The sequence below is a fragment of the Zychaea mexicana genome (genome assembly GCF_025766255.1).
Source record: "Zychaea mexicana strain RSA 1403 chromosome Unknown BDB00scaffold_4, whole genome shotgun sequence".
Taxonomy (NCBI): Eukaryota; Fungi; Mucoromycota; class Mucoromycetes; order Mucorales; family Lichtheimiaceae; genus Zychaea; species Zychaea mexicana.
Genome location: NW_026516667.1, coordinates 690,502 through 702,645, shown reverse-complemented (window position 1 = coordinate 702,645; position 12,144 = coordinate 690,502). Strand labels below are relative to the sequence as shown.

General features: G+C 39.7%; 4 protein-coding genes across 4 annotated transcripts; 2 read left to right on the top strand and 2 right to left on the bottom strand.

Annotated features, from left to right (window-relative positions):
- Nucleotides 1-1,981: 1,981 nt before the first annotated feature.
- On the top strand, nt 1,982-2,866 carry BDB00DRAFT_783861 (uncharacterized protein; the record flags this gene model as incomplete). The annotated part of the gene is made up of 2 exons (XM_053120417.1): nt 1,982-2,113; nt 2,201-2,866. 2 exons carry the CDS (start codon nt 1,982-1,984, stop codon nt 2,864-2,866), a joined length of 798 nt encoding a protein of 265 aa, XP_052985024.1.
- A 108-nt stretch (nt 2,867-2,974) lies between these two features.
- BDB00DRAFT_401853 (amino acid/polyamine transporter I) lies at nt 2,975-5,575 on the bottom strand. Its single transcript, XM_053117246.1, has 13 exons — nt 5,555-5,575; nt 5,159-5,358; nt 5,063-5,073; nt 4,883-4,995; nt 4,734-4,814; nt 4,609-4,655; nt 4,353-4,532; nt 4,219-4,275; nt 4,010-4,152; nt 3,640-3,934; nt 3,385-3,556; nt 3,276-3,325; nt 2,975-3,217 (listed from the first exon to the last, which is right to left on the bottom strand). Exons 2-13 carry the CDS (start codon nt 5,315-5,317, stop codon nt 3,083-3,085), a joined length of 1,443 nt encoding a protein of 480 aa, XP_052985023.1. The 5' UTR covers nt 5,318-5,358; nt 5,555-5,575; the 3' UTR covers nt 2,975-3,082.
- Nucleotides 5,576-7,379: 1,804 nt separating this feature from the next.
- BDB00DRAFT_743659 (coth protein-domain-containing protein) lies at nt 7,380-9,019 on the bottom strand (the record flags this gene model as incomplete). Its single annotated transcript, XM_053118500.1, has 4 exons — nt 7,380-7,758; nt 7,858-8,211; nt 8,315-8,554; nt 8,625-9,019. Coding segments are annotated over 4 exons (1,368 nt in total), but the record flags the coding sequence as incomplete, so codon positions are not given.
- BDB00DRAFT_881174 (t-SNARE) lies at nt 8,977-12,112 on the top strand (the record flags this gene model as incomplete). Its single annotated transcript, XM_053128061.1, has 7 exons — nt 8,977-8,989; nt 10,657-10,875; nt 10,964-11,010; nt 11,088-11,282; nt 11,383-11,458; nt 11,533-11,881; nt 11,956-12,112. The coding sequence occupies 7 exons, from the start codon at nt 8,977-8,979 to the stop codon at nt 12,110-12,112; spliced, it is 1,056 nt and encodes a 351-aa protein (XP_052985021.1).
- Nucleotides 12,113-12,144: the final 32 nt, after the last annotated feature.

The following is a 12,144-nucleotide window of genomic DNA, read 5'->3' as shown; positions in this document are numbered from 1 at the left end:
GATGTTTTGTTATTCAAAGACTAATGGTAAATACATATATCTTTTACTATGAAATTTATTGCTATGAATAAACGGAAAGATTGGTATTGAGGTTGATAATTTGGATGATGATAATTGATGATATTGATACGTGGGGACTTAGTATGTGATCATCGAGGTTGAGGATGATCACGTAGAGGTCGAGGAATGTTCATAACACAATCAGAGCTTTATCATTTACATGCAATAACTCCGAACATATAACAAGTTGTTGTCGATTGCTTTTTTCTTGTTGTTGATAGAGTAACGAGTTCAAGACATTCAAGGACGTCCTCAAAACTAGAAATTTCGCAACGAAGCTCACAATAACCCAAGCCTAGCTAAAATCTGAAATTCTCCAGAGATGCAGGCACCAAACTTTATGTCTACGAACGCTTGAAGCTTCGTGCACTAGCGCTGAATTCAACATGTATGCGAGAAGCTATCTCTACAAAGTGTTTGACTTTATCGGCGTAGCGACAGCAAAATTCTCTTATGTTAGGTGTGCTTTACTTTTCTTCTCTGTCAAGGTGGAGATTGACAAGCTCTAACCTGAGTAAAATCTTTGTTAAAAATCGGAAACATCATCAACGTTTAAGCTGTTGGTTAGTTTGTTTACGCTGAGAAATTCAAAGTTCCATGTTTATGCATTGAACTCGGAGACGGCGCTAAAGACTGCCAGGAAGGAAACCTATACCAAGGCATGATTGCGGGTAACATTTTTGCACCAAGCTTTACTTTCTCCGATGTAAGGTATGAAGGCGACGATAACGGAACGGCTTATGCACAAGGATAAAGCAAAGAAAACCCGTCGAACCAAGTTATCAGCCATCGATGGAGCTCACTAACTTTTTTTTCCATTGCTGGCCCCAATGATTTTAGAATCGTCACCCGCGACTAAACACAGCGTTTAATGAAAACTATGATATGATGATGAAGCCATGTGAGTTAACTATATCTTGTTATTCAGTTTGGCTTTGGAAATTGTGCTGGAATTTGCGGACCCTCGCTGATAATTTCTACAAATATCAGCATGGTTAGAACTTTGAGCGATTTCTAGTTTATTCCATTGGAATGGTGTATTATAGTCTGATGATATGCTTTCAGACATTCATACCACGATTCCTAGTCTACTGAGCGGCCACTGGAATTACATATACTGAATGTACTCGAGTTAAAGAATCACTCTAAACCTTCAATGCAACTTTATCGCAAGCAAGCTTGTCGATCGGATTGCGATATTTCCTACTATCGATGATATTGTAACAATGATTAAACAAGATGATGTTGGATGGGTTCGGTTGCTATTAAAGCTTAGTACAGCCACACACGTCGATATGTACGGCAATTCGTTTTCATCTATCATGACTTCGACCCAGACAGCTTAGCGGCCAAAATGAAGCCAGGTCTTGACTTGGTGGAGAAGCAAAAGTACATATTATTGATTGGGATAGCGTTCCATTTGATGCCGCAGAGATAGTATATCGAATATATAATTCAATGACCAATGTCAAAGAATACATCACCAATAGTAGACGAGCTATTTTATCGTTCTATGTCAATGCCAGATTAAACAAAACTATGTCCAATGCACGTAAAGGTTTACGTCATAAACACATGTGCCTTTCTCGGTAGTACTCCTAAGATGCTGTTGCAGCATTAGATTGAAAAAAGTGGCTAACTTTTCAATGTTTTAATGCAATAAGAAAACTTTCTCGCCAGTAAAATACTGAGACACTGTTGGTTTAGGGGATATTTATTACGCTTCTCCTAAATTCATTCATTAATGGTATCAACAGAAAATTGCAATCTGTTGAATTGAAACTTGCATGGATGTTTGTGGAACTTTAAACCTCGTGCCACTCCAAGGCTGGACACTAAAAAAGTGTCCCACCGCGAGCCTGACAGCGCAAAAAAGAAGAAAAAAGCTTCTCACAGTGCTCTTTCTTGGTTTCAAAATACGATGATCCAAACTTCGACGAACGGCCCCATGGCAACCAGTGGAACTCACAGCTCAAGATCAGGGAAAGTACTCGTTCAGCTCCAACAACAATGGGAGACCATTCAAAAAGAACTAGCTTCTACTCGACAGCAGGTTCGCATATACATATTCTTTTTGTCCAGTCCACGGAAATTGCTCGTAATAACCGATGCTCTTCTTCTCGTAATAACGCACACATAGCTGCAAGTAGCGAAAGAAACCAAGAAACAAAATACATTGCAAGCACAAGAATATGCCGAGTCCAACACACAATACCGATCCGAGATCCAAACCTTGATGCGGACACTTGATTCAAAACAGCAACAATTAAATACAACCAAAAAGTCATCTCAAAGCATGGAGACTCAAGTGAAGAAGCTCAAACATGAAGCTCATGTTGCCCGAAAAGAACTAGAAGTCGCCTTAGAGAAACACCGAAACGAAACGGAAGAGCAAGCACGGCTGGAACAACACTATAAGGTGTTGAAGGATTCGATGGCATCAGGGCCGCAGCGAGAAGTAGATTGCTTGCGTCGTGAACTTCAGGTAGTCAAGGCACAACTCGCCATGATGACGGAACGATGTTATCTCTTGTCCAAAGTACATGAATCAAGAGCATATCAATGGGCAGAAGAACAAAAAGAAAAGATTGAACAATTACAAAAGATGCGGGATCAGGTTCAAGCAACAAATCAGACGTTTGTGGAACGCGTGCGAGAAGAATTGCAGGCATTGTCGAAGACGGCAGAAGAGTCGGATGGGGACTTACAGGCAGCTGTTACTCGATGCCAGTCAGAAGTCTCGGATTTGGTACTAAGCATTCGTACGTACGCAAAGGATGAAAATACAAAGAACGAAGACGCGTAAAGAGAAATCGGACCAACAACACTGTAAAACCAAATATCACATTTATAATATCTTCCACTTGAAATATACCACTCGAGTTCCCCATTTTCCTTGGTACCATTATATATTACCCATTTTCCTCACCAAAGCATCTATCCCGCCATTATTTAGCTTGTGATAACTGTTCTGATATTGCTCAATATACAATTCAAATCATTTTTTCTTCTCGTGACAATATTATGCCTGGTTGCTGTCTGTGGAGAGACGTGTGTATTCTCCAAACACCTCTCTTTCTAGTGCCACTTGGCCTTGTTGCCGAATATCCTCGTTATACGATTTACTCGGTGTGTCTCGGATCACAATCTGATAATACTAGGGATTTGGTCGTGTAAGTTTGTGGACCTCAACAATTATATACAGATTAACTTACCCAAAGTATTCCATATACAATCATCGATGCAATAGCCGTGACGTATGGTACTATATAGTGACAGAACAGTTAGCTGCCGAGATTGTTGCTTGATTGTATAGTACTTTACCCCAGTATGGATAATGTGGATTTTCTACTGGAATAAACACGAAAATAATAGCATAAATCGTGAATGCCATAAATGTCCAAACAAGCACTAGCGGTGCCTTGATCGGCCGCTTATTATGCGGCTCACGCTTTCGGAGGATAATAAGTCCCAATGCGATTAGCGTATAAAATACCTATAGTGTATGTGATGAAGAATAAGTGAAATCTAGCCATTCTTTCGACTTCCATAGCCCCAAAATATAAGCATTCCCCTTACATATACAGGATAAGCTTGGAAAGCGATAACAAACTGATAAACAGCACCTGGTGGTAATGCGACGGTGAAAAGAACTGTCAAAAAATACTGCAGCAGATATGCATTGACCGGACTTTTGACATTAGGATTAACATGGCCCCAGGTACGTCCAAAGGGTAAAAGACCAGAGCGACCCGTTTCCATTATTATTCTCCCTGCTGAGAAATTAACTGATGCACCACATCCGAGTGCTCCAAGTGCAATAAGTATTGGAAGGACCTTTGTAGCGAAATTTTCACCCAACGATTTCGTGAAACTGAATTTAAAGACATGATTAGAAATGGTAATATAACAGCTATAAAGTTTGGATAGGCTTTAGTAGCATACTCACAAAGATGCAGCAACAATAAATTCGGATTCTTTCATGGTTACAGTTCCAAGAACAGTAAGGTAAGCAACGTTTGTCATGATATATAATAAAGCTGTCGTTCCTAATGCTGCTGCTGATGCTTTAGGGAGGTTTTTTATCGGGTCCTGATTGTAGAAGAAATGTGTCAGTGCAATAAACAGTATGCAACATATGCTATGGAGCTATATTACCTTGACCTCATCTAATATAAAGTTGAGGTTGTGCCATCCGCTATATGCATTCATGACCTAAGCAAAAACACTTAGTTTCCAATAAGCTCCATGATAAGGGAGCTCATATCATTGTGAATTGCTGAATTACATACATAGTACAATGCAGAGGCGTATGGCCCAATTGTATCGGATGTGCCTTGGAAAGAAAGAGCTGATTTGACGTCATTATCATTAGGAATAACGCCAATCAAAGAGAGAATCCCAACAAAGATTATAAGTCCAAGGACTGAAAGTTTTACAACCGTCAAGACACTCATCATTCTTAGAGAAGCCTTGATATTCAAACAGCAGCATCAATAAATTGGCTCCTAAATAATTTTTTGATCCACTACGAAATCATAGTATTACCTTTATCGACAATATATTTACAATAGTCAACACTGTAGAACAAATCACTATTTTTGGCATTTATAGTTAGTTACCATAGCATAACCGTGCCGATTTCTTCACCCTCCCGAAAATAAAAAACCTACACGACCACAATCGTTCAGTCAAATCTGACTTATAGTCTTGACCAAAAAATGCATAATTCATGTACGATCCGAATATTGTGCCTAACACAAAAAACAATGAAGCTGTCAGCAGGTGTCCGACTATTACCACGCCGACCATTTTCCGTTACCTTGTGCTGCCACACTACTCGATCGATTCATTAGGTTCCACATGGTAAACATATAAGCTAAAAGGTACTTTGGTTTGCGGTAACAATATTCCAAATAGCCAACTTCACCGCCACTAATTATGGACACTTGTGAATTAACTTTTCATTGACAGTACATATTCAATCTTCCCACCCGCATACCTCCTTGGAAGCTGAATGGAAAAAAAGGTAAAGTATCAGTTTTCGATAGTCAATTTGATAAAAGAAACAGGTTGTTAACGAGATAGCAAAACACACCATCGTGCCGAGTTCAGCAAACGTCCAGCTTCCGGACATTGCTATCAGTGCACCGATTGTCCAGGCGATGATATTCATTCCACCCGAACCGACCAGTTGTAATGTCAATGAAGGACCAACAAAAATGCCAGCTCCAATTATATAGCTAATGTTGACCATTGCACCCGACAACCAGCCAATCTTGCGCTCCAGACGTTGATCTATTCCATACAATGCGAACAGAAAAACAAGTCGTTAGCACTACAGCAAGTGGAATTGACTGCTTAGAAGGGTTGTTCAGTCAGTTAACAAAGAGTACTAACCTCCCACTGCCAGTGGCTCCATGTGTTCTACTTGCTCAACATGTTGGTCTGATTCCTCAGTCAACAAGAATTCGCGATCCCCTTCTACAGATACCATGGGTATGCTATTTTTTAGTTCAGGAACAAGTAACGCCGTCCTGCATAAAATGATCTTATCTGCACCACCAGTTCGCTCAGCGGGTGACCTGAACTTTACCTGGTGTATAGCACATGATGTACTAGCTCATTTTATTGTTAGAATGATACACTGATAGGTAGAGTTTCAGTAACTTGTATAAAAATATGTAGCAAGCATTAAAACTATGACACATACTTGCATACTGAAATTGTCGCATTCTTCAGCATAATCTATTATATACCTATCTGCGTGTTATTTTTGATATAGACTGTAGATATTGGGAAACTTGTACCATTGAAGAGCTCAAATAGCAAACTAGTATCGACGGACATATCAGTCATAGCTTGGTTTATTGAAAATGTACCGCAAGGATCAGTTCAATTCCATTTACTCTAAAATCACTTCCGGATTTTGAAGTCGATAGTGTAAGCATAATATATCCGTCACTTTTAGTGCGCGCGAATACTGGAGCATTGGTTCGCACGAATCATATTTTCCATATGAAGGTTTGTTACTTATGTGTAGTATTTGCCTTGTCGCCTTATATTGTATCCTAGATTTCTTAGCCACCGTGTGGATAACCTCTTCAAACTGATTTTTTTGACAGAAAAGAAAGACCGAATTAAATCTTGTGCCATTGTTATCATTGGTGAATATGTACGTTCCTCAACACAAGTGTTTATCCTCTGCTAGCACCTGCATAGCGCAGTGTACTCAGTAACGCAGATGATATAGATATTACTCGGTTGAGTGTTTTTTACCCAGTAAGTATGTAAACTAGCTACTGATTTTTTATAGAGCTTTTTGTGGCAAGCGGACGCTGGTTCGTCAGAGACGGCATTATATGTGAGAGTAACATATGAAACAATCTACAAAGGAGTCTTCAAGTCATATAAACCGAATTCCAAGGTTTATAAGAGCTTATGCAGCTTACGGCATGAAACGGGGATGTGTGTCATTTTACATATCGACAATTTGTCGATGCTGCTGATAGGAATACGAACTCTGTTTGCTTAGCAATGGAAGACCCTCCTTTACCACTTCAGTTAGACCAAAAGTAAATTGTGCATTATAAGCTCCTCTTAGATACATACGAATCATATATGTAGAAAAGCATATATTAACCACATATGACTAGGTATAGTTATGTTGCTACGAGTAATTTGCTATAGAAAAGGATGTATGGGTATTCATCCTTATGTATCATACAAGCTCGTTCGATTTACGAAGTTTACGTCCTTATAAAGTATATCATGCAAAAGTCATCTACCAAGCTGCATCGCAGGTCTCTAATAAAGCGTTATGTTATGTGAGGCTGCATAACAAATAAAAAAGAAGTTAAAAACTACTCTGTGAAAATTGATTTCAATCAGAAATCGTGCGCTCTGTGGCATTTAAAGAAGTTGCATGGACCAACGGTATATCTTGAGAACCGTTAAACTGAATAAGGGCAGGCTGAACATCGATATTAGCGAAAACTAGGGCAGAAAGTAGCAAAAGTACAGATAAAGCATACTGCTCAAGCTCGAGCCATCTAATAGAGACTGAAGTTTATATACATTGTTATTAAATCGTTTCATCAATGATCATAGAATGATAAAATTGCGCGACTACTGTTCGTAATAAACTCCTTGACACCTGCCAATGAAATATAACCTGTAGGACCGTTTACTGCGAGGTCGAACGGAATTGGCTGTGGGCGATTCATTGCATCCTGGAGCGTTGCATTATCTATAATACCGGCCAACTTGTCACTGCTTAGAATATTTGACGTTTGGTTCGCGAGAATATCAATTTCAGTATGACCCAGCCTGGGCAAATTTTGATCCCATTGGACATCTTGGCGAATCATATCCGCCATTGAATCAATTACTGGGTTTAACACCCTTGGATTGACCAATTGGTTAGCAAGATCTTGTAAAATCTGTTCAAAACGTTGCTTGTATTGGCGTACGCGCAAAAATTGTGTCGTGAGCGGCCGGCGTAATAATCCTGGGAATGTGCTGTAGTTTCCTGAGATCATATCCGACATTTTGACCATAGTAGAACCGGCAGTGATGTCAACGTCTGAAGATATATATACAAATTGTTTCGAGTTGCGACCATTTTGGTAGAGGTACCAGTTGTCGGCTAGGGTCAGATAACCGTCGGAAAAACCAAGGATAACTTCTAGTGCCATGCTTTTTAAACGATGTACATAAGGGTAAAATATGAATACTATTCTAAGCTTCTTATTCTTGCATGCCCATATTCTTTATTTGGTTTTTTCTTATATTTACCTGCGTAACACGGTATCCATGTTAAAATGCTTCTCCCATGCTTCAGTGTTATCCACAGGCGCATTCCCTAAGAACTTTGTTAATTCCATCAATGGCTGGAAGCTAGGTTCATCGTTCGATGGATCTTCCTTGATCTTGTATTGTCCTTCATCGTACGCGGTTATGTTATCACCATAATATTCCAAATCCGATAGACGACCACCAGGACTGAAGATATTGCCCACAAGTCTTCCCTGATACAAATTGCCTTGTTGATAATTTGAATCACCACCGGCAAACTCGTTTTTGAGCCATGGATTTTTGAAGTTTTCGATTAAGCCGAAGAAGCCAGCTGGTTTATCGTTCAGAAACACTCTATATATTAAAGATGACAATGTACGATATAAAAGTATTGACTTTTTTCTTGCTGCACCCTATTTTGTGTACTGTATAGCTGAAGCTTTGCGAGAATGTATACCTGACATAAGAGAAATCCGTGCTAGCAAGCCCAGTCGCTCGTATCACTTTATAAACTAGTGCTTCACGAAGATAGGAAGGATCCGTAAACAGCGACCGTAACTTAAGCCGGCGATAGCCATACAAAGAGGAACCGTCATCCTTGGGGATTTTTACACTGTAGCTCAGCTTTGGGTTCCATCGAGAAGAGCGGCCAGAAAGCTCGAGCTCAACATTATCAAACGTATAAAGCTCTTGTCCTCTATGATATACACAAGTTCACATTAACATTTTTTTCTTGCTAAAAAACCTGATAGCTTTCCTTCTTTTACCTGATAAATGACATGTTTACAGTTACACTGGCATCTTCGTTTAGAGCATCGCCGTGCAAGTTATATAGCTCCGAGTAGTTGCCGGTGAAATGGACAGTCCCAATATCGCCGTCAATGTGCAGATCGGATTGCATCCGATCGAACAGTGGTTCATATAAAGAAGGCACTGACGGGATATCCCAATGTGCACGCGAGCGGTTGAAGAATTCATAGTCTGTATCACTCTGACTTGGTGCACGGACAAATGGCTCTTGTATGACAACTTCATTGTTGTCACCAACGACATGTGCATAGTAGTATCCTTTTGTTGCCACAGGTCCTCTTCCGATATACGTAAGATTATCTCGTTGTGATGGAGATAATGGGTACGGCGTGTCGTCGACCACAACGGAGATCGCTTCACCTGTTTGTGTATCAGGTAAAGCTCCTACAACGCGATACTCAATGCTATCACGATTGGCATGGGCTGCTGTCGTACAAGAGACAAATAGTATTGACAACTGAAGTAGAGCTTCTGCTTGAAAAAGATATATGGTGGTGATCAGTATTACCCTATGCTTTTGCCATATAATTAAATTTTCTTTCATTACTTTGTCGACTTGATATCCTTGACAGCATATTATACTTGATTTCTTTGTTAGAGCGGGAAAGAAAGAGGAAACAAACAATAGTGATGTGAAAGGGGAAATATTCCAGCGATGCCCATCGTCCCTAATCCGCGACGAATAAATGAAACCATGTTTCCCCGCGTTAATTTGTTTGGACACAGCACTAACGAGTAAACAGCTTGTTGTAAGTGATGGTGGTGATATTGACATATGAACGAGATAAAAATTTGCTTATCAATAAACACATCATTCCGACAGATACTAGGCCCACTCAGATAGATCATTAATAATAGTACGGCTTATACACTAGTAAAGGTTCAAGCACTGAACCAACAGGAGACGATACATCCCGAGGGGAGCTGTCTAGCATACATTACCGGCTTCACATAACAGTTTGTCTGGGTCAAAAGGAGCTACATGTGAAGGTGAGGCGAGGGAAACATCAGTTGCTGATGATCACGATCGCCTCCGCGAGTCCAGAGACGTAAGACTTTTGATGAATTTTTTGTTGTACTTGCTAGGGCTTTTTCGTATCTACCGAGCAAAACCAGTTTGCGGCCTTCAATAACTCGGTACCAACAGAAGATTGGTACAGTTTTGTTGGATGATGTCTAGTAGGGCAATTCTCACTGCTTCTGAATTCCTTAATGATGCAATGATGCTCCATCTTTGGCACGACTACGTATTGTTTGAGTTTTGAATTAGCACCTTGTTGGTGTCCACACATTAAAACACTGTCTGTCCGCCACGCGCCAAAGAAGTCTAGTACACCCTTTAGATTTAAGACCTTTCACTGTGGCTACTCTTAAAAAATCAAATCTTTGTGGTTGCTCAAAACATCGTCATGTTTGGTTTCTTGATCTTGTACAAATACACCACATTCTTGCCGAAGAGATTCATCTTATATAAGACCTAAAGTGATTACATAGCGATAATTTGGTACGGTAATGTTATGACTCTATAAGTATATCTCTTTAAGAAGTTGTAACCGGTTGCCATACCAGTAATACGATACTAATGTATGATAGTAAGTTATTCTTAGCCACCAGTAAGAGGCGCACATTCTCTAACACTACAAATCAACGAGTTTGGGGAATTGTCCAAATAGTTTTGGGGCAGTTATCAAACTTTCGTTGTTGTTTTGTAAACATAAATAATAAGGATCGCATCATTTCTACAGTCGGTTGGTCAAATCACATTATATACGATGGGCGACTTTTCCTCACTTATATATCTACTTGAGTATCTCAAGTACAAATCTGCAAAAAGCGATTCTATAAATGGCAGCTATCGAAAATCATTTTAATTAGGGAATTCCAACCAATCGTTCTTTCTTCTTTACTCAGTCCCTTAACCTCACGTAACAAGCAGAAAACCATACAATTCACGAACGACAGCAAAAGCTACTCAAATGTTATTTAAAGATCGCACCAACGAATTCCACTCCATGGTGGACCGTATGCGTTCTCGAAACAACGCACCTACTACTACATTGGAACGTCGTTCGCTACTCTCATCACCTAGTTTCAACACTTCATCCAACAAACGGTCAACACATTCTCGAAGCGAGTTTTCTATGATGGCAGCTGAAATTAGTCGTAACATCACCAACACAGCCGGCAAACTGGAGAAGCTGACTAAATGTACGAGAACTATAATAGTGCGAAGACTCGACATAACCATTTAATACGTAATTGATGATTTCCCGTTAATTGTATTCCTTTTATTTAGTGGCCAAACGCAAGACATTATTCGACGATAAGCCTGTTGAGATTGGCGTACGTCTCTTTTATTTCTTGGCAAATTTCGTTTAAATGAAAAAAAAGTTATGCTGATACTTTATCATATATTATAGGAACTGACGTTTATAATCAAACAAGATATCGCCAAGCTCAACAAACAAATCGCTATGCTTCAGGAATATACCAAAAATCAACGACACCCCTCCAAACAAGCAACTGAACATACCTCCAACGTCGTTGTGGCACTACAAAGTAAGCTGGCTGACACCTCAATGAGCTTTAAAGACGTTTTAGAAATTAGAACAGAGGTAAGAAGCCGGAAGAAGAGAGAGATATCACCAGTTATATCGACATTAAAAGGGCTAGACAAGAATTTATAAATTTTTGACCGTGGATTTTTGGACTTAGAACATGAAAATGTCAAAGGACAAACGAGATCAATTTTTATTTTCTACAGCTGAACAAAATGCGGATCAATCATTTGGTAAGCTTCCCTTTTTACCATTGTATGTGAGTTGTTGTGGATCGAAATTCATGCCACCGAACATTATGTTCCAGTGAGCTCGCCACTACTGAAATCGCGACGACGTGGAAACGCCGACTCTCCGCCTCAACAACAAAACGAAACATCAACCTCAACGATGGCAGCAGGATCAGGAGCACTAGTAGGAGCAGGCGGATATCAGCCAGCACATGAAAATTCCGAATCAACACTTTCGCTGGGCATACCCATGATAACACCAGAACAACAACAACAGCAACAGCAATTGATGCTGGCAGAACAGGATCGTTATATCGAACATAGATCCACAGCTATAGAGAGCATTGAAAGCACGATTGCCGAATTGGGCGGTATATTCCAGCAGCTAGCTACCATGGTAGCAGAGCAGCGTGAGACAGTGCAACGGTAAACTATTTTCCCAACAGGAGATGCTAGAATGGATGTCAAGTAGCAAAGCTCTAACATGATAATAATATTAGTATCGATCAAAACACTGAAGACATTGAGATGAATGTGATGGGCGCTCAGCGAGAATTGCTAAAGTATTATACAAACATTAGTTCAAATCGGTGGTTGATGATCAAAATATTTGCTACTATTATTTTTTTCTTCCTTTTATTCACTTTAATCATGTAATTATCCATTATTAAAAGCTTACTTATAAATAT

What these genes read in the sequence shown, in the direction of transcription:
- BDB00DRAFT_401853 (XM_053117246.1), bottom strand. Translation starts at nt 5,317, where the DNA reads ATGGTCAACATTAGCTATATAATTGGAGCTGGCATTTTTGTTGGTCCT. An exon ending in GAGTAGTGTGGCAGCACAAG is followed by an intron (nt 4,815 to 4,882) that starts GTAACGGAAAAT and finishes TTTTTGTGTTAG; the next exon opens with GCACAATATTCGGATCGTAC. An exon ending in TCCAAGCTTATCCTGTATAT is followed by an intron (nt 3,557 to 3,639) that starts GTAAGGGGAATG and finishes CATACACTATAG; the next exon opens with GTATTTTATACGCTAATCGC.